This window comes from Dermacentor silvarum, chromosome 9 (assembly GCF_013339745.2).
Source record: "Dermacentor silvarum isolate Dsil-2018 chromosome 9, BIME_Dsil_1.4, whole genome shotgun sequence".
Lineage (NCBI taxonomy): Eukaryota > Metazoa > Arthropoda > Arachnida > Ixodida > Ixodidae > Dermacentor > Dermacentor silvarum.
The window spans coordinates 148,350,255-148,378,093 of NC_051162.1; the positions used below are offsets into that span (position 1 = coordinate 148,350,255).

General features: G+C 48.4%; 1 protein-coding gene across 1 annotated transcript in view; it reads left to right on the plus strand.

Moving 5' to 3' along the window:
* LOC119464523 (chromatin-remodeling ATPase INO80-like) overlaps nt 1-27,839 on the plus strand; it is a 34,425-nt gene continuing 6,586 nt past the window's right edge. Inside the window, exons 1-5 of the mRNA XM_037725538.2 lie at nt 1-138; nt 1,747-1,835; nt 4,555-4,713; nt 7,002-7,113; nt 10,433-10,651. Of these exons, the coding sequence (XP_037581466.1) occupies nt 45-138; nt 1,747-1,835; nt 4,555-4,713; nt 7,002-7,113; nt 10,433-10,651 (673 nt within the window). The 5' untranslated portion in view covers nt 1-44. The remainder of the gene's footprint in view (nt 139-1,746; nt 1,836-4,554; nt 4,714-7,001; nt 7,114-10,432; nt 10,652-27,839) is intronic.

Consider the following 27,839-nt stretch of genomic DNA (forward strand, 5'->3'; position numbering starts at 1 on the left):
TTTTCTCCATCCTCGCCTGTCTCGTCTCTCCGCAGATCCAGCGCATGGTGATCAGTGGCGGCAACTTCAAGCCCGACACGCTCAAGCCCAAGGAGGTTGTGTCTCTGCTTCTGGACGACGCCGAGCTGGAGCGCAAGTGTGAGTGCTCCGTTAGCTCGGACGTGGCATTTTGGTAGTAAAATTAGGGAATAGTATTGCACCGTGAGCAAGCGACCAGACAGACGAACACCAGCACACAACTGTGCTGCCCAAAATGTACACTCCTTAAAGGCCCACTCCAGGAAAATTTTAGCTCATGTCAAAAAACAGCCTAGTTTCACAAAGTAAAGATATAGACAAGCCTCCCTGCAAAATTTCATGCCTGAAATACAAGTGAAAGCCTTGCAATAAGGCGTTTTTGACACCAAAAATTTAATGAACACACCATTATCGTGCAGAAGGGGTACAGAACCCAGAACTTCGAGAATTAGCATAGCACCTGGGTATGACTTCAGAGATCAGACATAGCCTGTGGTGCACTGTAGATCTCTGTGGTCATGTTCCCAAGACCTGCGTCATATTTGTCAACCGTCACATGCATGCGTCGTTTGCTTAGATGCTTTGGCATCCGAAGCTGACGAATCGCTGGGCAAGGAGGCGGGGGCATATTACCAAAGCTGGAAATTCACCAGATGGGTGGTAGTGATGATTCATGGATGGGCACGACAGCCAATGTACGCTTGACAAGTTTAGAATTGTCGATCGATGACACTAGGGTGTGCGCTTCAGAGGGGTTTGATTTCTTTCGTTTTTAGTTGACATTTGTAGAATGTTGGCGCATGCTTGGCACGTGTTCGGACACCTATGTGCCCGAAAGCAGCGCAGCGGGCACATCTTTCACATCCGATTCTGCCAAATCCTGGCAAACGATATCCATCGTGGCAGTGAAAAGCTTGCAGTTCAAAAAGTGGGGAAAGATAGCGACAACATGGGAGGGTGTCAAAAGTGCGGGGCTGCTCTCCAAATAAATGCTCGAGTGTTTCAAGCTTTCCCGCACAAAAATGGATCTGTGACTGGCAGTTATGTCTCTGAACGGAAAAATGCTGCTTTATATTGTAAATGAAACATTGATCGGCATTTTTGCCGCATGATTCACGGTAGAGTATTATATAGCAAGCACGACAGCGGAAATTTGCATAGCACGTGTACAGGGCAAAACTAACTGGTACAGAGGTGATATTTGGTAGCCAGTGGGGTTAAGGTTGTTAATAAGGAAATTAGGCAATTAGAAGCCTTGCAGCTTCGCCAAAATGGCATTGATAATGTACACTGCTCATTTATAACCAGTTGAGCCAAAGTGGATGGTTGTGCCCACAGTGGTGGCTTGGATGGATACGGTTTTCTGCTGCCGAAGACAATGTTGTGGGTACGGTTCCCGGTCGTAGCGACCTCATTCTAATGGGGACGGAATGGAAAAAAGCTGTCGTGTTACTTTAACTTTAGGTGCCCATTAAAGAAAGCCAGGTGGCTCAAAATTAATCCAAATCCCTTCCATTGTGCCGTCTCTCACAGCCCCAGTGCTGATCATGCTTGACAATCAAACTTTTTTGCTGTTGACTTTTAAGCTATGTTCTGCATGTGCATGGGAGAATTCCTTTCATATCTGACACGAGTTGTTCAGCAATAAGTTCGACTGTTCAGTTGAGTTCAGTTGGTCACCTCCTCCTTAGCAGTAACTTTTTTTTTTTTTCATGCGTCTTCATACAGTCCGACAGCGTCAGGAGGAACGGAAGCAGCTGGAGGACAACGTCGAGAAGCCCAAGGAGCGCAAGAGGCGAAGCGACAAGGGAGAGAAGGTCAGTCCGTCTCTCTTATAATTATTACTGTGCAACGAAACTGAGGAGCGACCTAACTAGGGTACTGTGGCTCTTGAGCTTGATTCACACAACGAGACGGCTCGCCAATTCAGGGTACAGACGAGTCTGACGTGGCTGAAATGCAACGAATCGCGTCGCTAGCAGCTTGTCTGCGGCTATCTCATGTGAGATGTGATGCATGGACACCAAAACCATCTCATGCTCCTCCTTGGCAATCCGAACCGTTGTGTGAATCGAGCTTTAAGTCTGCAACGATGTACATAAAATGCTGAGGGGAGTTTCAGGAATTTGAAGCTAAGGGTGAGCACTCTATTGAGTGAAACAGCAAACTCTGTGCTGAAACTACAGGAATAGCTTAAGCTAGGTTTTTCGTGACAGCATTGTCTAGCGACCGCGAAGGTTTATTTAGTGACACGCTCCGAAGGTCACACAGGTCCAGCGCACTGTGGGAATCAGTGGGTTGCGAAGCGTATTTGCAGGTGGCTTGGCTATCTAGTCTTAGTTGGAATTGTGCAAAGTGTTACCAGATTGCGAGCAATAGTGTGTGGGACAACGTTGCCGTGGCAACGTTGGCCTGTGCTTCGATTCTTTTTTTTGCTTAGGACGATGTCGCTGGGTGCCCATCTTAGCGGCAAAGGGTATCCTGGCTACCGTGGCATGTCAACTCGACTTTTCTGAACGCCGATGACCTACATGATGTGTTTTTCAAATGCGACAATGCAATGCGCGGCAAGTTCCTGCCCCGTCGCTCATGCGAAAACACCCGTTGAAGTGCAAACACTCCAATGAAGTGCTTCTCGGAGACATGCTTAGGGCAACTCTATCTGCGTGTTTTGCAGGGAACTAAGCTTCGCATCACGTGACTGCACTCTCGGCTGTCATTAGTGGAAGGTCTAACCTTGGAAGCCTCGGGGAAAATTTGCATGTGCGCAGCTGTGCCTGCTTTGATAAGCAAATTGGTGTTGTGCAATGTGACATGCGTGCCAGTCATACAGTAGAACCCCGCTGTTACGTTTTTCACGGGACCGTAAAAAAAAAAAACGTAAGAGCCAGGAAACGCAAGAGCCAGGAAACAGGAAAAATTGAGAAATGGGAGTAGTGTTGAACTGCACACAATATTATTTTAATTCTTACGTGCGACAAAAAGTAGTTTCGCCCGACAGCCGAAGTATCGATTGCGATGAGCTATACAAAGTAAGAATAGTAGTTTTATCGTCTGTATAAACTTGTAAACATTCGGTTATTAACTAATTAACAAACATGGTGTCAGCGCCCACAGGCAAACATGAACACATCACACTCGATGAGCGCGGACACGCGCAGTTAAGCGCCGCTGCAGAAGCGAGCGAAGTGACCTTCGTGCTGTTGTCTATCGCTTCAACCCAAACTGAGCCCCGAGAACACGCAGCACGCACAAAGCCACGAGCCGCCGACGCACCTACACTGCGTAGAATCTGCCCCCACGCAGATCGCTTTCAAGATACGGCCCGCGGGACCGCGCGCCGCCGCACAGTATGATGCCAGAGCACAACGCTGCCGCTATTCCCCCCCCCCCCTCGCTCTCTCGCTGGTGCCTCGAGCGCAACGGAAGGAGGCGCGCTTCCTCCCTGCTTTTCTTTCGCGCGCGAGATGTGGTCGTCGGCTTCCCTCGCACGCTTTCACTCGCACGCTTTCACTCGCACATACAGCATACGGCGCGCGGCGACGGCGTTATCGCCCTTGGACTTTATATGGAACATCTATGAGCCAAAACCAATTTTAGGGCCACAACGCGTCATAGACATCATCTTTGGATAGCAAAAAGGGATATCAAAGGCCATACTTTTGCTGGCGGAAACCTAAAATACGTAATAAATGTCGCCCCCAGCACTTTGGGCGGCCAATGCCATCGTCAAGCAACCAAGCCAAGCGACATGAAGTCAAAATGGCCGCTCGGGCCGGCGCGGTGTGGCAGTTCGCAACGTATGATGCGGTAACGGTCCCACAGTTGCGACGTAACAGCGGGGTTACGAATGCATTGGGTTCTATGGGAGCTGTGCCGGGACCGGCCGAAAACGACGTAACAGCCGGGAAAACGCAGCACCCGGGAACGTAACAGCGGGGTTCTACTGTATTAAAGTGCCACCTGACACGAGGGAAGAAAGAGGGGTAACATTGTCACTTGCACATTCCATGCATGCTTTCACGGACTAATGAGTAAAGTGTCTGGCTATTGCGCTTGGGGACCCTGGTTCGAATCCCACCACCAGACACGCTTTCCTTTTTTTTAACCAAAAAGGCCCCGAATGAGGCGAGACAGCAGCTTGCCCACCTACCTACCACAAAACTCCTGGCAAGAGGCGAAAGCTTCCTCACGTTGAGAAGTCTTGCAGCACCCGTTTCAGGAGTACAGTCGAACCTCAATATAACAAAGTTTTACTTGCAGCGAGAAAACTTTGTTATATCGCGAATTTTGTTAATTCGGGGTTTCGTTCATTCAATGGAACTAAGATCGGAAAATAACAATAGTAGTTCGTTACATCGCAAATTTCGTTAAATCGAGGTTCGTTGTATTGAGGTTTGACTGCATTGGGGTGATGTGAAGGGTGAAGCTTTGAAGGGTGTCGACTTGTAGGGGGTGACGCACAAGCTATAGTTATTCATGTGTTTTGGCAACTTTTTGTGACATTTTTTTCTTTCTGATATTTCTCTTCACCAGCGGGGTCCCCGCAAGAAGAAGATGGTTGAGCACAATGTGACGACCAGTGCCCCCACGCCTGTGACAATGGCATCAACGCCGCCCCCTACGTTACCTTCACAGCAGGACTCGGAGTCCATCGTCAGCCTTGACTCGATTCCACCAAGCCCCTACAGCGAGGTGGGTGCATGTACCTTATGTTGTCGCATATAAGGTCCACCTTTTCACAGCGGATAGCGGTTGATGCCTTACTTTGAACCGTAGCTCTCCAGCCTCGTCCCAGGGGTTTTAACAGTGTTGTGCATACTTAGTTCTAATGCTCACCTATGCAGAGTAACAGGTAATGAAATGAGAAAAAGCATAGGGGAACCTAATGATTAAACTTGTACTTATAAAGCAGCGCTGCAAATTTAAATATACACAGGGACGAAAACAGCACAGATGTAGCTGGCCAACGAGCCCCAATGCAATCCTTAATTAAGGTAATTTCGAGATATTTCTACTAGCCCCAACGCAAGCCTTAACTAATGAGGATGTTTAATTGAAATGTAGAAATGATAAGGTCAAGGGAAATGAAAGTGGACGCAAAGATAAGTTGCCGCAGGTGGCATACGAACACACATTTCCTGCATTACGCGTGTGGTGCTCTGCGGATTCAGCTACCGCAGCCGCCATCCTCCCTTCCGGCGTGTGTGTACAAGGATAGCTCTGGTAGTGTGAGCGAGCACAACATACTTTTAACCGCAGGTGTCACATAGTTAGTGTGTGACCTTAGGAGCAGACGACTGGCTAATAAACACTCCTGTGCTCCTTATGACATCCGGGACTGCCAAATTCGAGGCCCTCGCTGTGCAAACGAGCAAGCAGAACAAGGGGATACGAGGGGCTCGATTTCTTGCTAGTCACGACCGCGCAAATTAACAGGTGTGACTGACAAAAAAAAAAAGAGCCCCTTAGATCCCCATATTTTTCTTGATTAATGTGTGCCCAGCTTTTACGAGTTCATTGTAAAGAAATGATGTGCTCCAGTATCGAACACGCACCTGGTTTTATAAGAAGAAAAGTAGGATGCCTCAGATTTTGCGATCTGAATAAGATGAAACCTCAAGAATTATACCTTCCAATAGTCTAATTTTACTCGCACTTAATGCCCATCGTCGGCAGTCTAGCAGCTCTCTTTATCATGGTCTACGAATCGCATGCCATGGTCCGTACAGTCTACTGCATTTGATATTCTAAATTTCTTGAACGTCTGCACAACAATCGCAAACGGGAATGATTGTCCATGCATCCATTAATCGCTTTGCCAGTTCGTCCTGCAATACATGCTAGCCTTCAGAACACCAAAAACCTGTGACGCGTATCTATTGCTGGTAGCTCAGCATGCAAAATAGCTCATCTTCTAGAGCACAGCTCTTAATGGCCCGTTCCTGTGCGGAACGGCGGCGGCGGTGTAACCGAGCAAATGAGCACAACAGCGAAAGACGAAAGAGCTACAAATGAGCTGTGAACGGTAGACACCAATGAGGGTGGCCCCCTTCAGTGACGTGTGCGCGGGAAACTGGTTTCATGTGGATCCGCCCGACCGCTCGTTGCGTCCAATCGTCTGCTCGCGTCAGCTCTCGCTCGCGCTTGTTTCGATTTTCATGGTTTGCAGTTGTTTTGTCAGCGGATTGTATGCGTGGCACGAATTGTGTAGTACTTTCTGGAAGCCAAGCGGCACCAGCGATTACAGTGGAACCTTCGACAAGTCATGTATAAAAGCCGACGCACTTGACCCGCAGATAGATTTTCGACGATTGCCAACTCTGCTACATGTCTCTCTCAAATTCTTTGCCTCATTTTATCGCATAATGAAAACACGTATGCAGTCGAACCTTGATATAACGAAGTTGTACTTGCAGCGAAAAACTTCGTTACATCATGAATTTTGTTATTTCGAGGTTTCGTTAATTCAATGGAACTCAGGTTGGGAAATGAAAATAGTTCGTTACATAGCGAGTTTCATTAAATCGAAGTTCGTTATACCGAGGTTTAACTGCGTAGCTGCGCTCAAGTTTCGCATTAGAGAGTATCGTAATCGGCGGTGAATTTTTTAAGGAACTTTCGCAATGAAAGCGCCATGATGTTGTCGCGAACATATGCAAAAACATGTAATGTCACCAGCTTGTAATGACAGTGTCAATGACACTTGCTCTAATATTCAGTTGTGACTTACAGCACTTTCCGGACCAATTTTCTCTTTAAAAAAAAAGTGCACATTAGAATCAAGTAAATACGATGTCTCTCTTTTTGCAGCCAACAGCTGTTAATGGTGTACATGACATAGCTGTCCTGATCATGTACCGCTGGTTTTAATAGGATAATACTCCGTTGAAGGGGAATAATTTGCCATGGTACCATCGTCATATCTAATACAGCATTTTAACTGTGTTGGTAAAAGCAACTTCTACCATCCGCCCGTGCAGCGTTCGCTGAGCAGTGTGGCCATTGCACAAGATGATGACAGCAGCGATGGCCCCCTCATCGTGGATGATGGAAGCCCGTCGAGCACTCCTGTGCCTCCCCTGAACACCTCTGGTGAGATGTCCTCGATTCGTCACTTCATGCCTCCTTCGTTTTCCTCTATTTTCTAGCGTGTGTTTCAGCCCCAGACCACTTAGAATTCGCTGTGACTCCGCAGGAAAGCGTAGTCATGTTTTTCATGTGCATCATTTTGGTGAGCGTAGAAAAACTGTTTCCGGCCCACTGCCTCAATTTGCCATGATGTTGCCCCTTCAGGTGTTGCCCCCTTCGCACATTCGCAAGTATCCAAAATTTAATTGCGATAGCAATTATGGACACTCCAAAGCAGATTTCTGCCGTCGCCGTCGCCGTCGCCGTGAGGTTCCGTATGACGTCAATGGAGATGAAATCGTCGCCGCGCGCCGCCGAACGCTGTATGTGCGAGTGAAAGGGCGCGAGGGACGCGCGCTTTCACGGGGAATGAACGCACGGCGGAGAACAAACGCGCGTTCTGTGCCGTGCTCCCTTAAGGGCTGCAGAAGCAGGCGTCTCTTTCCTCCTTTACAATCACCATATATGAAGAGCAAATGCGCCTTCTTCTGACGCACGAAAGGCCGTGGGGGGGGGGGGGGAGGAAGAGGGAAGGGGGGCGACGTTTAGCTGCGGCACCAAGTGCCTATTTATATCAGAGGCTCCGGCAACAGTCACCAACGCCGCACGCATTTTGTGCGAACGCGGGCAAAACGCCGACGGCGTCGACAACAGTTCTGCGTGTTGCCGGTGCTGCTGCATGTCTAAATTTATACAGCTGATAAAGCTACTATCATTACTCCGTATAGCTCTCTACAAATTTGCTATCGCAATTGATGCTTCGCCTTTCAGGTGAAACTGCGACAACTTTTTTCAAAGAGAGAACGTAATCATGTTTGCCCATGTTTTTGAGACATTCTTGGTGCGATTCGTGCTGCAGGATTGGGGGTTGTACTGAAGTACATGGTTCGGTTTGGGTTCTGGCAATACGAGGTGCCTTCTTGGCTGTCTTGTGTTGGCTAAACACCAGCTAATATGCAAGGCCACCAATCTCTCCCCAACTGCCACTCTGGATTATGTGATCAAGCACGTAGGAAAGCAAACGCGCATAGTTTTTCTGTTCTTATCAACACACCAAGTATGCCTAGGCATACAACAGCTTCATGGTCATCTGTGTACAGTAGAAACCCGCTAATACATTCTTCGTTCATACATTTTCTTCCCGGGTATAATGTTGCTAACGCCCGGTTCCGGCAAAAGGCTCATAACACCTATGTACAGTCATTTGTTGATTCAACCCTGACAGGACCGTCGAAATTGATCGAATTATCCGACAAGTCAAATGAAGCAAGATGCAGAAAAAACTCCTGACCACTCCGCTGAATAATTTGGCCGAATCAAGCGCGTGCCCACCTTCCAAGTGTCCAGAGTAAAAAACTAACGTAGAAACAACATTAAGGCTCTTATTAAACAAAGTATAAATCTAATGCACACCTAAGTATTTAGCAAGAAAAGTGGGCAAGGGTCTAATATGTGTTGCACAATGGCAGCTGGGTTCCTAAAGTCAGCTTCGCTGCAGTACATCCATGTAAAGCATACAAACACCGTAAAAGCGGTTTTGGTTTCGTATCGGATTGCACCGCGAAGGCAACTTCCTGAAAAAAAAAGCAGGCATTAAACTCTGGTAAATACCGTAATCGGACATTACGGTAATCAGTTATGGTTATTGCTTGAAAAATCTTCCTAGGGCAGGCTGGAAATAGGCATTTTTGACGGGAAGTGACGCGAGTTCAACACGTTCACTGACCCCTAAGCTCTGCTGAGACAGATGTTGCCACTAAAGGGGCCGCCACTGGGGTCACCATAGGGGTCAGACGTGCGTACTGACTGGATGAGTTTGAATTATCCGGCAAAGGGCAATTTTTTTAGCCCCCCTCCCCCCCTTTTTTTTTTGAAATCTCCTCCACATGTTGTCATTTTACTTTTTGTTGGTGACCGGTTTCACCAAAATATCGCTGTTAAGACGTTATAATTTGGCGCAAGACACACTTATACAGTCGAACCCGGGTATATCGAACTCTCCAAAAAACGTTTATTAGTTCGATATATGGCCCACTATAGGATTTGATGACGCAAAGGCACATACCAATAAGAAAAGTACTTTATTAATATGGTGGCTTACTTGCGGGCCCGACTTTGGAACAAAATAGTCCTGGATTTTCTTCTGTTTCAACGACTTCGCTGCCTGCGACGCACGCACGCCTCCACGTTGTCCAACGAGTCGGAGCAGCTGAGGCTGCAACCTTCTATATTCACGCAATAGCGCCGGACCAACGCAAGTGCACTAATCACTTCGGAGGATGTAGGCAACGAGCCATCGTCAATTTCCTTATTGCTGTCGCTTGGCTCGTGATCGGCACGACATCTGCAACGTAGTCCTCATCTTGTAGCTGGCCCATGATGGCGACATCATCGTCCGCAGAGCGCCATCAGACAACAGTTCACAGAGCGCCAACAGGCAACACCACCAGCACGGACCACGCTGAATGAGGACTCAAGGAAAAGAGGCAGCAGCAGGCACACAAGCATAAAGAAAGAAAAAATGGCGCTCACTTGTGCTGCCTCCGCGCCTCGGAGAAAGCACGACGGTCTCTGATTGGCTGTAAGCACTGCGAGCAGGCCAGGATCATTTTTTGCAGGGGGGTGTTCGCCCGTGCACAGCCGGGTCTAAACCACTTTTTCTAGGGTGGCGCCGGCAGTTTTCCCCGCCACCGCGAGGGAAAGCCAACTTGCTGGGGCACTTTGGAGGCACATGGAGTTTGATAGATCGGTTGTCGTTGCTATTTTCGTTCGATGTAACAGTAACTTTTACTATATATTCTCAATGTAAATTTACCGTGTTTAGAAATTGTTCGGTATACGGGATAATTTGATATAAACGGGTTCGATATAGTCGGGCTCGACTGTAGCAGGCGTGTTCTGGCTGAAGTCTGTCTTTGCTATGACAACAGTTTTTTTTTATAGTGGCTCCTCTTCACCCTCTAAAATTGTCCACTCCCCCTCTGAAGCTGTATTTGTGGCGACTGCTTGCTACCACCTGCTTTCCTCTAATTGAGACAGTCGTTCTGTGCCTTTTTTTCCAAGCAGTTGTCCAAATCCAAGTATAGCTGTATCCATACAATTGCTGTATGCACTTGTTGTTTCCTATGGCTCAAGGGAAGCGCTTTATATTACTATGCCACTTGTGATGACCGTACATTCTTTCTTATCGCACCTCTTCGAACTAAAGTTCAATGAACTACGTCCTGAACTGGTTCCTCAAAAATTTTCTTCTCCTTTGGTTTTCTTTTTTTTTTTTGCTCAGTGGACAGTCCTGGAGCACCATCTCCGGGCGGCAAGAAGGGCCGAGGCACGGGTCGAAGTCGAGGTCGGCCACGAGGGTCGACACGCAGGGGCGGGGCCGCGCTGCGGGGCCGGGGATCCATGCTGGCAGCCGCCGAGCGAGCCGGAGCCCAAGCCGGAGCCCAGGCTGGTTTTGCAGCCTATGGCTACAGTGTTCCCTGGAACGGAGCCTCATCAACAAGTGAGTTGTCTTGGCAACACTGTTGCTCCCTTGCATGCGAGTCGCTGAGTTTCGGTAGGCACGAGCCCAGCTCAAGCATTTCTTAAAATACTTTGGGAGATACTTTTTTTGCTAAGCTGATGGAACAGGAAATGATAAGACTTGTCATTAAGAGATAAGCAGGTGGCAGTGTGGATTAGAGAGTGAATGCGGGTAGCTGATGCTCTAGTTAAAGTTAACAGAAAGTAGTGTAGTTTTGGCAGGTCACGTAATGTGTATAATGAGCAGTCTATGTTGTAATACAACATCTCCCAGTGGAAAAGAAACACAGCCGAGGGTGGATCAGATGTGATGAGAATAGGAGATTTGCAGGTGTGGGGTGGAATCAGCTGATGCAAAGTAGGGGTAATGGGAGATTGCTGGTTGAGGCCACTGTGCAGGCAGTGGACACAAGTAGGCTCCTGTTGCTGCTGATAATCTTAGCCGAGTGTTAACGGTGTACTCAACTCGGATCGGTGCATCCTTACAATAGACCGACTTCGTGACTAGATTCACTACGTCACTGCTACCACAAGACATGTCGGTAGTAGTAGTGGCCTTTTTGCAGGCTGAAGGGCAACCACGGTAAGCAGCGTAGTTGTCTTTGTACCACAACAAACCTGCTTAGCCCTTCAGATCGAAAGGTGAGAATGAAAAAGATTCTACAATAGGAGCAGCAGGGTTGAGAAGATGCACCTCTTGAGTTCCCTCGAATATTCACTGCGAAAAAATTCGCAGTGACATTGTCCTCAGCATTCCAGACAACGGTTGCCTTGAACTCAAGCACAGCTGGAAAGCGACGGGCGACTGCTGTCATTGTAGGGCTGACAGGGCTGCTACAAATGCGCTCTGAACGTGGTGAAAGTGGGTCTATTTGAACACCACCACTCAGTAGAAATGCTAGCATACATGCTTGCAATGTTAATACTCGCTGAGGAGTAGCGAACCATGCCTTCGCTTCACTGCTCAACTGATTGAGCGTGGCGTGGCAGATGCATCTGCTTGTTCTCTTCGTTGGTTTGCAGCCGGCTAACTTCACGTCGCTCACATCTCTGGGAAACGCGCTAGGACGTGCTTATCGAAAATGCGAGATGAAGATGAACGCAGCGCTCTGCGGCACCTGAGCGTGTGAAATGAGGGTGGAGTTAACCAGAAGCAGAGCTCAGCTTAACCTTTCTGGTGACAAAGGGTGCACGGAGAGGAACACCATCTTCTGCAGTCACCTTGGGGGGTCTCGTCCACTGCTGTCCTGGGGTGCGACTTTAGGTACCAGGGGCGTAGCCAGGTGGGGAAAACTGGGCACATGCCTTTCCCCTCGAAATTTCTGTGTTCGAGGATACCTGTAATAAAATGACATGCAACGACACCTGCTTGCCCCCTAGCCCAGTCAAGGGCTTAAAAAAGTTCTGCAAAAAAATTTGTGGCTGCGCCACTGTCGGGTATAGATGTGAAACCACACACTCTTTGGTTGGAATTCCCTTCTTCCTACAACTCCAAAAAAGGGGAGGCATGCCTGAAAAGTGGGGTGTTGGGAAGGCTGAAGCAGGTTGCAGGTAGATGGGGAAGACAGCCACTTAAAGGAAGACTAAAGGTGAACACTAACCTGTATTAGTAAATTATGGTTGTGTAATACGAGAACAGCCACTCATATCATGATAGGAGGCTCGGCTCGGTAAGCTAAAGGCTGGCCCTCATGGAGTAAATTTTCTTGGCAAAGTTCACCCGTCAGAAAATCTAGCCAGACGTGTTGCCACATTTTTGCTGCACCACCCCTCGTGCGACGTTTCATTGGCGAACGTCGTCATGCCACTGTAATTGTTGCTAGGCGGGAGGTTTTTGAAAATAACCAGGAAAAGGTTTGTACCTGTTGTACTAGAAAACAATATTTGTGGAAGTTCATTTAGTTTAGTAAAATTGTGCTTAAAACGGGAAAAGCGAGCACTTCCATCTGTACGGCTTAACTAGAGCTGCCACTAACTTTCAGCATCCCTGGTTCAAAATGGGGTAAAACTGGGCAATTGTAACATTTCCTTTCGTCGAATTTTTTTAAAAATTAAAAAAGAAAAGTTTAAGCTGTCAGGAATATAGAACCCAGGTGTTCCGTGTGGGAGACTGGGATGGTACTGTACACTAAAAAGTCTAGTTCAGACAGTAGTGTTCCGATGGATATTTTGATGCGTTGTAAGGTACGTTCGATTAGTGCTTTTGCAACGCTATTTTTGGATTTGAATGTGTTAAGATGTCCTTGCTCTACCATTCTCGGCAAATTATGCGCAACAATTTGCTAACGAATGCGTAACGTGCGGTCACTACTCTTTTCAAAACTGCGGTTTATCGCTGCATTGACATTTGCAATTGAGAAGTACGGCATCACGGATCCCGTAAATGTTTGCTTGGGCGCACAGCTTAATAGTTTATTCGACAGTTGGCTGAGTAGTGTTGAGTTGTGTATGTAACGTTACCATATCTGTTTCTGTACGCGTGCAAGCCGTACGCCCATATTACTTCGGCCGAAGCTCCAGCTGCTGATCGAAGATCGCTACGTTTTGTCATCTCGATGACGATGACACACATGATGAAATCCAGGTAGCTGCATTTCATCTACCTGTGACTGTGACAAGAAGCAGTCATTGAAGGCTTCTTCAATCGAAGGCTACTTCAATGACTGCTTCTTTTGCCCTTGTGTTTGCTGGCTTTGGACCTGTTTTGGCGTTCATTCCTACTGCAGTGTGCATCGTCTCACAGACCGAATGTCACGCAACGAAATGTGGGTAGCTGCCTGCGACAGTACAAAAAAAGTTGTCGCAGTTTCACCTGAAAGGCGAAGCATCAGTTGCGATAGCAAATTTGTAGAGAGCTATACGGAGTAATGAGTAGCTTTATCAGCTGTATAAACTTGGACATGCAGCAGCACCGGCAACACGCAGAACTGTTGTCGACGCCGTCGGCATTTTGCCCGCGTTCGCACAAAATGCGTGCGGCGTTGGTGACTGTTGCCAGAGCCTCTGATATAAATAGGCACTTGGTGCCGCAGCTAAACGTCGCCTCCCTTCCCTCCCCCTCCCCCCCCACGGCCTTTCGCGCGTCGGAAGAAGGCACGTTTGCTCTACATATATGGTAAAGGAGGAAAGAGACGCCTACTTCTACAGGCCTTAAGGGAGCACGGCGCAGAACGCGCGTTTGTTCTCCGCCGTGCGTTCACTCCCTGTGAAAGCGTGCATCCCTCGTCTTTCACAGGAAGTGAAAGCATTCACTCCCTGTGAAAGGGCGCTGTATGTGCGCCCTTTCACTCGCACATACAACGTTTGGCGCGCGGCGACGATTTCATCTCCATTGACCTCATACGGAACCTCACGGCGACGGCGACGCCAACGGCAGAAATGTGCTTTGCAGTGTCCATATAATTGCTATCGCAATAAAACAGCGCTGCGGAAGTGAAGCCAACAAACCAAACGTTTGGACTGTTGGCCAAACCGGCAACGCGTTGGGGGCAGCAATTCCCATCAGAAAGTTGGCTGCAAATGGTGGCTCCTGAATGGCTCGTGTTCGCCTGATGAAAATATCTGTCGAGACGGATTGGCAGGCAGCATCAACTTTCTCTATGCTGGGCATCTGGTTTTAGCTGCTGGGCACAGTTTACTGCTTTGGTGCTTGATATTTGGTCCACGCGGGCCGGCCTTAAGGAAACATGCAGTTACCGAAGGCAAGTTCCGATGCCACACTTAAACTGTTCCCGCCCTAGCACGAAATCTAACGAAGGGATGTATGGCCTTCCTTTTATCCTGTGCCAATCGTTTTCACACCAACTCAGTGAAAGTTGGCCTTTGCAAGAATACTTAACCAGCATGGTTCTTAGTGATCCCTGAAAACCTTGAAAAGCCTTTGAATGCGAAACTCCAGTGTTCAAGGCGTTGAAAGCCCAAGAGTTTCACGGAGTACTTTAAAACCCTTGAAGTTTACTTGTTTTGGGCTAAGCTTATACGCCAGTCAGACGAGCAAACTTAGTGATACTTTGAGCGACACTTTGCCTTGCTGAGTGTCACTTTGGCGGCATGGTGCTTGATGGCAAAACGAAGTGTCATTTGGGATTGATGACAGTGACGATCTGTGAAGTCGTAGGGGTTGATATGATTCTTGTCATTTTGAGTTTTAGAAACGGTGATTGTTTTATTACAAAGGAAATGCTTATGTACAAGAATGTCCGCCATGAAAAATAGAAATACTGTAATCCCATTATAACACGTCTATTTGTTTTGAGCCAATACTAGCAAGATACATAGCATTGATTCAGTGGCAAAAACTCTCATAGGAATTCTTGCTTTATCTTTCCCCGTATTTCGTCGTTCAGATGCACGTAACGTGAAATTTTCACTTAATTGAAAAAGAAATGTGTACCAGAAAGGTGTTAAAGGGCAACTCCGACTATTGTTTGAGGTCAACGGATTTGAATGAAATTTGCTGAGTGCGTTCTTCAGCATGCTTCCATCATTTCTTGAAAAGATCAAGCTTGAAAGTTGCTCAGATGATTTACAAGTGAATTCCGGTCATTCCCTCGAAACACCTGCCATGCCTGCTCCCTCAACTGTACTGGCCACGTTGCGTTATGACTTAAAAGAATGTATATGCAGAGCATGCTGGGAATGAATGGCAAATGACGGGGCTTAGGAGTGAGCTAGTGTTTGACGTGAGAAGTTGCTGTTGCGAAAAGTTACATTCTATGTGGACGGGCAAGTGATGAGAGGCAAGTGGTGTTGCGTTGTTGGCTGCACGCACTTCAGCCCTCGCCATCCGTACACACAGTCACCGAGTTGGTGTGTCTACTGCTGACGGACCTAAGCGACTGACCTGAAGCTAATTAAGCCATTAGGATGAAGAAAACTGCTTCTGTAGTTCAGTTTTGAGCATACGGATTTGAAATGAACCATTCCTCATTTCGTACAGTGCACACACAATTAAAAAGCTAGAAGCGACGACACGGCTCGCTATCAACATCGGTACGTACACCCGTGAGCAGAAGTATACGGACCAGAGGTTGCGCGGTAAAGCCGACTTTTCCCTCTGCCTGTGAACTTGAAATTGAGGACTGCAGTTCAAACTTGGCATTGCGAACTTTTCAGTGTACTTGTGAATTCCGGTTTATGCTTGTTAATTACGAAGAAATTCAATTTTTTTCGGCAACCCTGTGGTCCGTATACTTTTGCTCACGGGTGTACGTTCCGTTCTCAAAGGCGGCCAATCGCACTCGGCAGCTCTTCCCTAAATTAAATGTGACTGCATACATGGGTGTGTTTTTTTACGTATTGTTATGCTGGTTCATTATTTAGCTTCTGAGGTGCACTGTTTGCCTCGTATCCCAAATGGGCAGCAAGTGGAGGCCTCTTCGATGCAGCAGCGTAAACTGCCAATAGTGTCAATACTGGAATCGGCGTTACCGCGAGAAAACTGCGCATTCTCTAAATGAAAGATCATACGCGCACTGTCATAATCTATGCCTACTTTGCAAAACACACTGTGGGCTTGAAGAGAATACGAAGAATGATAAGTGGGGGCAGCATAACAACGCTCCCGTATATACTACGGTCTCCCGCTCGCTCTTTTTGAAAGTGTGTGGTCGCTCATATCAGCGCGACTCAGTGATGCAACGGTGATTACATGCACAAAATCTGCGTGTTTTGCTATGTTCTGACTGTTGATTTCGCTGATAAGCAGCTAGCATTATATCTCAAGCGAACGACGAGCGGTCGCCGTACCTGCCGATGTAAACAAATGACCGGTGGGTGGTTTGGACTGTCAGCGGCGTTCTTGCGGGATACAAATGCGGAAAGCCGTGCACCACATCTTGTAGTGAGCATGCGAAGCGCTTTCCCTAGCTTGGGTAAAACACCTAAAATAGCGAGCAGTACGCATAAAATCAGTGGTTATAGGGCTACACCCTTGGTCTTCATGTTGCAGCGCGATATGTTGCTCATTCATGGGCGCTGGCTCTCGTGGTGGCGGGTCGAATGCTAACGGCGATTCGTGGCTTTTGAATTCGTCGAAATCGTAGCTGTCACTGTTTGACAGATCCGAACCGCTGGTGCAGCCGAAAGTGTCACCCGAAGTTCCGGCGCGCTCACGAATCAGCTGACCGCGTCTGCTCTTCGCCGGTTTCGTTCGCCCCGCGGGCGAGACCGGCATGCCTTGCGCGACTTCCCCGCTATGTGTCTCTCGTGACGTCACACGATGACGTTCGCTCGGCTGCTCGGTCAGGTTTCGGTTTTCTTTTTCGCGCTTTTTTTGTTTATTTAAAATTATTTCCGAATTTGCGTAACAGTTCTACTACCAGACGCGTGACAGGGGGGGGGGGGGGGGGGGGGGGGTCTCTGGAAGCTATTTCATTATCTCGACAGGTCAAAAAATCGCCGGAGTTGCCTTTTAACCTTGATGAAGACGTTAACCGTATCTCGAGAGCTCATATATAGTGAGACCTGGCTCGGAATCGCATTGACCTCGTAACATTCGCGAGAACTGAAATAGAAAACACACGCACGCGTACGCGAAGGAATGAGTAAAAGAAAAAAAGAAAGAAACCACGCGGAAACTCGGCAATCTGTCCGGACAGCCCTGCAACAACGGGTGCGAGCAGGCAGGTATAAGCAGCGACTCCCTCCACTCCGTCTTTGTATAATCGCTTAATTGGCGTCAGCTGCGGCGCGCTCCGTCATCCTTAGTCGAGCTACCGTCACGACGTCTTAGACTCGTTCCTCTATTTCTCTCTCTTATTTCCTTGTTTTTAACTGTCCCCTGCTTTAATTCGCAGTTTTAATTTCTGTTAATTTGTCACACGATAGTGTCTGTCCCTAATTTTCTGTATTCAACAGCAAACACGCCACTTTCATTCGGTTTTTGCTGTTTTTCACTACTTGGTGTCGCCGCGGTCGCACGGCGCGCTATGTCCTGGCAACATTTCTTTTTTTTTCCTTATTTCTTTATTTAATTCCTGCTTCCCTCCTTTTTGTGGTGTTTACACGAGTGGTCAGCGGTGACGCCATTCCTCGCTATATATATATATATATATATATATATGTGTGTGTGTGTGTGTGTGTGTGTGTGTGTGTGTGTGTGTGTGTGTGTGTGTGTGTGTGTACACACACACAAACGCGCGACTCGCAAAGCGTTAACTCCTTCCGAGAGGAATTATATAATAGGCCTCTCGCGATGGCTTTATGCTAAGCTTGGCTCGGCTCCTAAACAGTGTTCTTAAGAGGAGGCTCGTTATCACATCTCGTTGGAGGATCGGGCTTTGACGTGTTTATTTTTTTTTAAGTTTTATTTTTGCTTTATTTTACGGTCTTGCGTCGCATGTCGTGTTGTATATAAGGATGCGCCCATTGTCCACACGCAGTTCGTGTCTCGCTTGCGCCCGACGCGTTGTTGCGTGCAGTGCGAAGCTCTATTAATAAACAGGAAAGTCGAAGTCCGGGCCAGTTGGTACAACGGAAAACAACGCCATTCAAAAAGACGCAAGGATGAATTCACACCACACCAGTCGTTGTGGTGTGAATTCCCTTCTCTTGTCCTTCGTCTCTTAACGCGGCAGCATTAAGGGCCCCGTGTCGCAGAAAATCCGGCGTCGGTAAGGGCGCGCCGACGTCGTTGGCGGAAATAATCACCCGGAACCTCCCCGACCGCGCAGGCCCTCCGCGTGGCGCAAGGCGTTATAGTCAACAAAAATAGAATTTCTCAAAAGTAAAATCCGTCAGAAAAATCGTAAACTACGACTTAACCACAATCTACAGACGTGATAGCGTCGGATTGTAACTCGAATATACGAGAAAACATAGATCAGTTGCCGGGGAAGCCTGATAAGCAGACAGGGATCTTTGAATGCTATCGCGTTCCGCTCTTGAAGGCGAAGCGTCATCCATTTTTTTTACTTCTTTTTCCTGTAAACGAAGAGCTATTAAGTCTCACGGCGCACGGCGTCACCGCAGCAAACTGAACCGAACTGTTTTGATGCGGGCGGCGACGGCGGCGCTGCGACTCGGTGGCCACGGCGTCTACTGCCGAGCACGAGGTCGTGGGTTCAATACCCATCGGCTGAAATGGAAGCGGAATGCAAAAGTGCTCGTGGAACTCGTATTTAGACGCACCTTAAGAAACCCGGGTGGTGGATCGATAATAGCGCGTTTTATTAGCTTGTCCGCAAACTCCGTATACCGTTCGCGGAACAACTGGGTTTTACCGGAAAGGTGTGTGGCAGCAACAGCACTGGTGTACCGGGTGTTAAAATTAAGCTTTACGGAATTTTTAAATATCGCCTGGGGCAGCTAGCGTAATTCTTATCATTGATCTGCGTTATCCGATGAGGCGGACATTAGTAGCACGAGAAATCAAAACACATGTACAACTAATTAACAAAAATTGACTAATGAACTTCTTAGTTAATTACTTCACGACACATATTGCAATTTACGAATTGTAGCCGGTGAGTTTGCAAGACGCATCCACTTGGAATTTCCAGGATGACAGCTTTTATAATTTTCCTTCGACGAGAACACTTATGCGACACAACTGCATTTTCAAACGCTTCGTACTTGGACAAATCGTCACTTGGTGTCGCTACCAGCTCCGGTGACTGGTAGCGACCAGTCACCCGAGCTGGGGGGGGGGAGGGGGTGATGGTCTACTCCGACGGCGGCTACTGCTTGCGGCGCGGCCGCGCGGGCGCCGTATCTTGACAGCGATCTGCGATGTGGGCAAAGTACGCCCAGTGCAGGTAGCTTCGTATGCGCTGTGCTTTCGACGTTTAGTTGCGTTGAAGGGAGAGGCAGCATGAAGGCGAATTTGCTCGCTGCTGCGGCCGCGCCTACTCACTCCAGCGTTTTGACAGCGAGTTTCCGCAGTCGTCGAGGGAGATGTGTTCATGTTTACCTGTGCGCGCGTGACACCGTGCTTGTTAATTTAGTTAGTAAGCGAATGTTTGCGAGTTTATATGGCCGATAAAACTACTATCCTTATAAGCTTCGTATATAGCTGTCTACTAATTTGCTATCGCAATCGATGCTTCGCCTTTCGGGCGAAACATTTTTTTGTGAGGCAGCCAGAGCAGCGATATTTGTCTGGAGAAGATGGGCTTGCGCGGCGCTTCGACGCGTACAATCTGCCGTGCACCGTCTGCACATGCGCGAGGCGCGTCGCGCGCCGGCAAGCGTACTTGTACTTTGGCCTTGAGAAAAGTTACCGAGCCGCTAAAGGTTTTTTTTTTATAGCATTTAGAATTGATTTGTCTGTGATTTGTCTCGCAGGCTTGTGTTGGCTATTTACGTGTTTTCTCTTCATGTTTCTAGTGTTGCCCAGTTTTGTACACGCCGTCTGGTAAACACCGCACATGCACAGTCATGCCTGCCGCCAACGGTATAATGTCGGAACGGTAACGCTATGCTAAAACACTCAAATAACGAACTCGAGTATCACTGGTAAGCTGGAACTTGCGGGAACGTCCACGAACTTCGTAACGATACGGACATTCGTATGCCTTGCTTGGTAAATCTTTATGCTTGAGCGCCGCGACCCATATGACTTATGTTCATGAGCTGCTAGGCGTAGCCTTTTTTTTTAAATTTCTTTTTAAAGCTTTCAGGCTGCCGGGGCCGCGCTATTACTCCGCGTCGGATAGAAATCTCGGTCGTGAAGACGTTGGGGTAGGGCAGATGAATGAAAGCCCCAAGTTGTTCGTATACCGCTTATTTTAGAGCACACAGCGCGGCGCGCTGTCTCCAGTTTCATCACTGTCGCGTTGCTTGCGCTAAATGCGCATGCGCGTGCAGTAAGTGTGTACTTTCGACGGTGCTTGACAAGTGTTCTGCTATATCCTGCAGTAGACGGTGTGTCGAGGCAGGCGACGGCGGGAAGTCGCTTTTTCCTCCGTCGCCCGGTGAGTTTGTGCTCACGAGGGGTCCTCGAAAATAAGACGAAAAAAAAAAAAAAGCGCTCTCTCCTTTTTCTTCGTCTTCTTCGCGACTTCATCCCACCCCGGTCGCTCGGGGTTTCCTGGCCGTGAGAAAAACGGAAGTGGTTCTGGAGTCGAAACCGGGCTACGCGTACTACGTTTCGGCTGTTCCGGATCTGGCTGATCTTTTTTTTTTTTTTTTCTCCTGTTTTAAGTCTGCGGCAGATGTCGTCGTCTGCTACGCGTTGGCGCGCGCAGACGTAGCGCCACCGTGAGCGGCGGACGAAGCAGACGACGCGCGCGCGTCGTCTGCTAGGCATGGGCTGTTGCAGACGACGACGACGACGACGATCTTCGTGCTTGATTGCAGACGATTCTTCGTCGCGTGGTTCCGCCGCTGGCCGAGATATGTCGGTGTAGAAAGAAAGAGCCAGAAGTAGTAAAAAAATATGAGAAAAAAAATGGCGAAGGAAGTAAACATCACGGTTTAAAGGGAGAGCAATGCGCGCAGAGACGGATGCGGTTGAATGGACGAGGTGCCAAAACGTTGTGGCGCGTCTTGTATTTTTTTTTTTTTTTTTTGTAAACGCTTCACCGCGGTTCTTCCTTGAGCGGATTTCCGTCTGCCCACTTTTTTTCTTTCTTTTTGTTCTCGGGTTCTTTTTTCTTTTTCGCGTGACGCGTATATTTATTAAGTGATGCACTGTAGACTCGTCGAATGTGATTTGTGTTTAAACCACGTGACTTTTATGGCGCCCCGCCAGCGCGTTCCGAACGTGCGTGGTGGCCCATGGGAATCGGTTCGCGTTTCCGGCTGTAGCTGTCGCAAACACTTCACGTATAGTCCCTCGCTACACTGCATTCCAAGAAAGGTACTGGCATCAAAATCTGGCTCTTCTTTTTATTGTCTTTTTGTTTTCTTTCGAGTAGGCTTCGTTGACTCTCTCGCCCGTTTGAGTGGTCGGTAATCGGATACTGCAGGCGTTAGCGTTATAGTGTACGTACTGACGCTCGCTAAAGTAACAGACACCCTTCAGTATTTCTCGAACCGCGATTGGGCATCACTTAACGGAACAGTAACCGTTGTGATTCTTGTTTAACGCATAGCGTCACGCCTGAAGAACATCTTCAAGTAGACACAATGACGACGTCATTGCTATAGCTGGTGCAAAAATAGATGTCAGAACCAGGCAACGAACGCTGTGCCATATAGGGTTCATGGGCTACGAAAAAACACTGTTATACTTTCGCTGGGCTTTCTGTCGTTCTAAGCCGTATAGCGTCGGTGCTTTGCTTCGCAATTAGTAAAGAAAGCTGGTAAATAGAACTGTAAGAGTTGACTCGCGTTCCCGGCCATGCGAAAGTCCAGCGAAGCTATTGCAAAATGCAGAGGGGGGTGTGCGATGCTTTGCTGATGGTTCGGATGCTTGTTTTGAGCTTGTTCCTTATTGAAACTTATGCTGTTCTGTGTGTTGTATGGTGCGGTGCGGTTGTATGATGTTGTGCATACATCCAATGAATGTATACACTGTTCGCTTCACTTTGCTGAGCGTTTGTAAGCTCTGCATTTGGGGGTATGACCCATCGCATTTTTTTTGCTCGCTTACCGGGGGTGGGAGGGTGGGGTATGAACCATTGCTGATGCTTGTTTTGAGCTTGTTTTTTATTGAAACGTATGGTATGCTGTTCTGTACGTTGTATGCGTGATTCCAATGAATGTATGCGCTGTTTGCTTCACTTTGCTGAGCGCTTGTAGCATCTGCATTACTAGGGGGATGAGCCATTGCATGTCTTGTTTAGGGGGGTATGAGCCATTGTTGATGATGATGACCTTCGTCCACGGACACGAAAAAATGCCGACTGCCACGTGATTATAACCTGCGCTAAGTGCAGGCGAGAGGAAATAAGTTCGTGTCGTCCAACTTATTCGCCAGCAGAACCGTACCCACGTTATTAGGATCGTCAAATGTTTCGTAACTACTCATTGCAGCTAAACCAGAGCTTAGAATTAGTGTTGAGAATGCTGCAGTAAGGTAACATTTGTGAATCTAATTTTCAGAAACACTTAACTGATATTCGAGGCTGATTGTAAACTCAAACAAACGCGCACACCTCGCGCTGGGTGTCTCCGTCCGCCCTAACGCCAGCAGAAACTCCAGTCGCCTAATTATTTCAGACTTAAATTCCTTCACTACGCCTTACAGGACCATTCCCCACATAGAAGACGCCATTGCATGCTAAATAGACCGCGGGAGAGTGAATAAATCCACCAGAAACTGCCGCCGAGCGTATACCACAGCATACAACACGGGCGTTCACCCAAGCCAGCATGCCAACTGCCCATAGATGGCGCCACTGCCTAGGCAATGGTAAAGTCCCTATATAAGAAAAGTACCGCCATCTACTCTTTCCTCCGCCGCCTCCTCTCCTAAAGCGCTTGCTTTTTTCTTTACCTTTTGCTTGCGAAAGCCAAGTCGACGGTGGCGCACCTAGAAAGTCCACGTTGAAGCTTTCAGGCCGGGCGCGCGCCGCCTCCGGCGACTGCGGCTGCGCAGAGGACTTTCAACATGGCTCTGAGGCGGAAAAAAAGATAATATAAAGAAGTGAAAAGTGCGCGCTATCATCGTCCAATCGGAGATACAGGAGAGAGAGAAGCGGCGTTTATCAAAGGATGGCGGTACTTTTCTTATATAGGGACTTTAGGCAATGGCGGCGCCCATGAAAAAACGGTCTGTAGGCAAGCCAACCCTTCGTGAATCCGTTCCTTTCGCTTTTGCCCTACAAAAGTCGGCCGAACACGTGACCTCTGAGACTCGGCGTATTGGCCGAGAATGTTTGGTTACCGGTAGTTTTTTAATCGATGCTCGCTTGTTCCGCTGCTCCGCCGTGGCTCCACCTGCATAGCGCAGAAGCACTAAAACCTACCGCGCGCGCTCTGACGAGTCGATCACGTGTTGGGCCGACTCGTATGGCTTCAGTCGCAATGTCCGAGGCGCACTCGGGTAATATCCTTGCGTGGCGGAATATAGTTCCTGGCGTAACTGTCTGATTATCGGCGGGATTAGAGAGTTTAATTTGTTGTCTTGGTACAGGATACTTTTACAGCGATACGTGACATATGTTAGGACCTTCGCGTACGCACGTCGTATACCGTGAATTACGGTGGGGGTCAGCAGACGACGTGGCGCGGATGAACACATCTCGAGGGTCGTCATTCGGCCTTCCGATTGGCTAAGGAGTATTGCAGCTTCTACAGTGCTGCAGACGACTTGTGAGATATAGTTCCTTCCTTTCTTCGCGAAAACTTGCGCGTGTTTCCAAGGTCGTGCTCCCATCACGTGTGCGGACCGGTATCCGCGATGGATTCTTCAGTGGTGTGAATGGACCCCCGCACCTTCATTAACGAAGAGCGACGGCCGAAACGTCGTAGCGTGTTTTTTTTATTCATTTTTTTTCCGTTCACGAAGGCCACGGGCATGCCCTGATGACTTTATAATCCCCCTATAGTAAGAAATATTGCGAAGGCTTAAAGCTCGGCGGGTCATTAAACGGTTGCCGCGGGATTAACGGATTGATGAAGGGATTACACCGCTAAGGGGAACTCGGCGACGACTACGGGGCGTCTTGAGAAAGCAGCTGCTGCTGCTGGCTTCATCCCTTTTCCCGAGCGGGTCCTTTGTGAATGGATTCGCTACAGCCGTCTTTCGCGGAGCCAAACGAGGGGCCGATAGCTTTCTCACTCCCCGACTCTTTCTTTCTTTCTTTGTGCTTTCTTTACTCGAGCCTCCCTCGCTCATTCAAGGTGCCACCTTTATGCATTCATTTAGTTCATCCAGGCCCTGAGCCCACGCGTAAGATTCATTTTCTTACCCTTTCAATCTTCTTTCCTTCATTTAGTGTGGAATAATGAAGATGTTTAGTCGCCCGTTTCTTTCTTTCTTTTCTCTCCTCCTCCTCCTCCTCTTCGCATCTAAGGCAGCGGGAATTCGCCCGCCTCTTTCTTACGACCGCGACGGCGCTAAGTGAGAGATTCGACTAGCTCTGAGATCGCGCCTCACACGCACGTCGTCGTCGACGGAGCTGAGCTGTCTAAACCCCCTCCCCGTCGTCGAATTAGTTCGCGGCGGTGGTCTCTCGTCGATTCGGCGATTTCTCACGCCTCTTTCTTTCGCGGTCGAATTAGAGCGTGGCGCTTCTCGGCGTGTTCCAATTTATACACGCGGCGTCAGCTTCGCGGCCGTTTGCGGCCCTCCGGCTATAGATTTGCAGCCGTCTTCGCCTAACCTTAATTCTCTGGCGTCGGTATGTGTGCGCGCCATAATGGGGGAACGTTGGTAATTGAGTCGTGCAGTTGGACCTCCGTCTATATCTTGGCTTCGGATTGAATTGAGTCGTGTGGCTCTTCAGAGTTTTTCTTTTCTTTTTTTTTTTTTTGCAATGCGGAGAGCGCAGATGGTGGTGGCGTGCCGCGTTAAGCTACAAAGGAACGAGGCGGAGATGGGACTTGCTGCGGAGCTTTTTAACTGGATCAGAATGTACGAGCTGTCTGTGTAAAAAAAAAAAAAAAAATACAAGGGGCACTTAGTTATTCCTGCGTGGATGAATGCGTAAGCATTGCGACCACCAGTGGTCGTAGGATCGACTCCCACCAAAGGTAGTGGGTTCGGGTGCCTTAATAACCGTATCTTAATTAACTGTGCCTTAGTCAACTTTGCCTTAATTACCACCAATGGTCGTGGGTTTGAGTGCCGTATTGAACTCTATCTTAATTAAACCTGCCTTAATTAACTTTGCCTTGATTGACGTCACCAGCTGCCTGGATTGGCTCACCTGACATTTTGGACCATCGTGGTAACGCCGACTACGCCGGATTTCCCGCTCATCAGTGCTATTATGCGCTATCAAGATAGTATTATCCGCTGTCGAGATATTATCGTTATCAATGATTTCGCATTGATAACGGGACTGATGCCACCGACAGTTGATTTTTTTGTGCCAAACGGCAAACTACGTGGTTTCCCCTTCGAAGTAATAATCCCCCTTCAGTGTTAACACACTTTTACATCCTTCACTTACACGCCTCTGTGCACTGTTGGAAGGATTCTATGGGGATGTCCTGCAGCTCCTTCGTTACGCGTCGCTCTTGAAGCAATCCTTCGGCAATCCTTCAAAACGGGTTCCCTCGATAATTCTCTTAAGCTTGGGGAGTAAATTAAAAGGTCACAGGGGCATGACCAGGGGTACAGGGAGGCTGTTCAAGCACGGCGATGTTCCTCTTGGTCAGAGGCTGCCGGATGCCGAGGGCGTTGTGTCTTGACGCAGTAGCCGTGATTTGTCCCACCACAACTCCGGTCTCTTCTCTGGCGTACTGAGCGAAGCAGATGCCGCTGAATTGCAAACTTGCTGATTTTTAACGTCCGGCCATGTGGAAAGAACTCTCACTGTGACATCGAAAAAAAAAAAAAACGTGACCCGCATGACTTTCACTTTTTACACGGATCGCCTAGCTCTCTTCTGCCTGGGCGACAACGGAGACTGACTGGCAGCTCCGGCGCTTACATTTTTGGGTCGCACTCACAAATTCCACGTCTCATCACGATTAGGTGACTTCACAAAGCAAATCTGTCTTTGAGAGCTTTTCGCGTTCGTGCGTGGCCCCATTCGACGATCCGCCCGTGGTGGAGCTTACTTAGCATGCCCATGTCAAGTTACAACTATAGCTAACCTCTCCGATACTACCACTAAACGAGCCACGACGTGGTCGTCTAAACGTATTCTCAGTTTATCATTGTACAACTAAGAGTAGAGGGGAGCCGATTTGGTTACTCGCACGAAGAAACTGGACTCTCGGCGCACATTTGAACCCGAAATTCCACATTGAAGTCTGTGCCTCTTAGCCCTTCCCACCGAAAGCGACCGCCATTTTGGCATGACGTCAAGAAGTGCTGCGTTGTACCGCTGTGCCATTTGCTCGAAGCGACGTGGGCACCTTGCCGGATTCCATGGGCATCGTCGCGTTGCATTGCTCACTGCAGTTTTTCTCCACTCGCATCATAAAAACAGCACAAACCAGAGAATGCGACTGCAGAGACAATAGAGAGTTTTAGCTTGTCCGGTAATCGGGTAAACGCGAGCGGTTGGGGCGGTTTGCCGGAACCGTAAACGTGAGCGGCCTGTATGGTGCTACCACCTGGTGGCGCAGAAATCAAACAAACAAAAAACAGCTAATATTGCAGTAACCAAGTGTATTCTACTCCTCTGCTGGTGTAAATTTTCGGCGGCAACACGATTACGCCACTGTCGAACATTTACACCAGCAGCGAAGTAGAATACACTTGGTTACTACAATATAGGCTGTTTTTATCTGTTTGATTTCTGTGCCACCAGGTGGTAGCACCATACAGGCCGCTCACGTTTACGGTTCCGGCAAACCGCCCCAACGCCCCGCCCGCTCGCGTTTACCCGATTACCGGACAAGCTAAAACTCTCTAATGTTGGGTCCAACTACCGAGAGGCACAAGCAAAAACGAAACCACGCGTATTCCACGCACATTTGACCAACGTACGCAGAACGCATTTCATTTCGTCACCCGTCAGCATCGCCAGAATGCTGTATACGGAGCCAATGCTCGGTTCAACTGCGATTTTTTAAAAAATAATTCGGCAGAGACACTTGAAAGTGCCTGTGTGTGGGAATGCGAAAGCGTTGTGGTCCCTTTGGAGAAATGTTTTCGATTGATGTTTTCGACATGCATTAAACTTCTTTCTGCTGATACGGCGCCGATGAAATGCCAAGAGCAAGCGACACGCGGGAAGCGGCGCGCTCATTTTATACACGCATGACGTGGCGCCACCTCCTCACCATTGGCTGCGCCGTCACGTGCCCGAATGACGCGCGCACTCGGCCACGCCTAGGCCACACCCCGGAGACCCGGGTTAGATTCCCACCGAGGCCGAAATGTACCAGATTTTCTTTTCAAAGCCATTGATTTTACTTCGTTTACGGGAACCTCGACGAGAAAATTGACGTCGATCCGAGCTTTTTTGACGTGTTCTTCCTCTTTGCGCCGTCGGCCATGTTTGGTACCATCGCTCGGTCACGCCGCCGCCGACGAAGGATTTTCGCGTAATGGGGCATGTAATGCTCTCGCATTTAAAGAAGAAATATTCAAATACAAATTTTCTGTCGCATGGAATACGCTCAAAACTTTTGTCAGCTTGCTGTGTATGCGGTTTAAC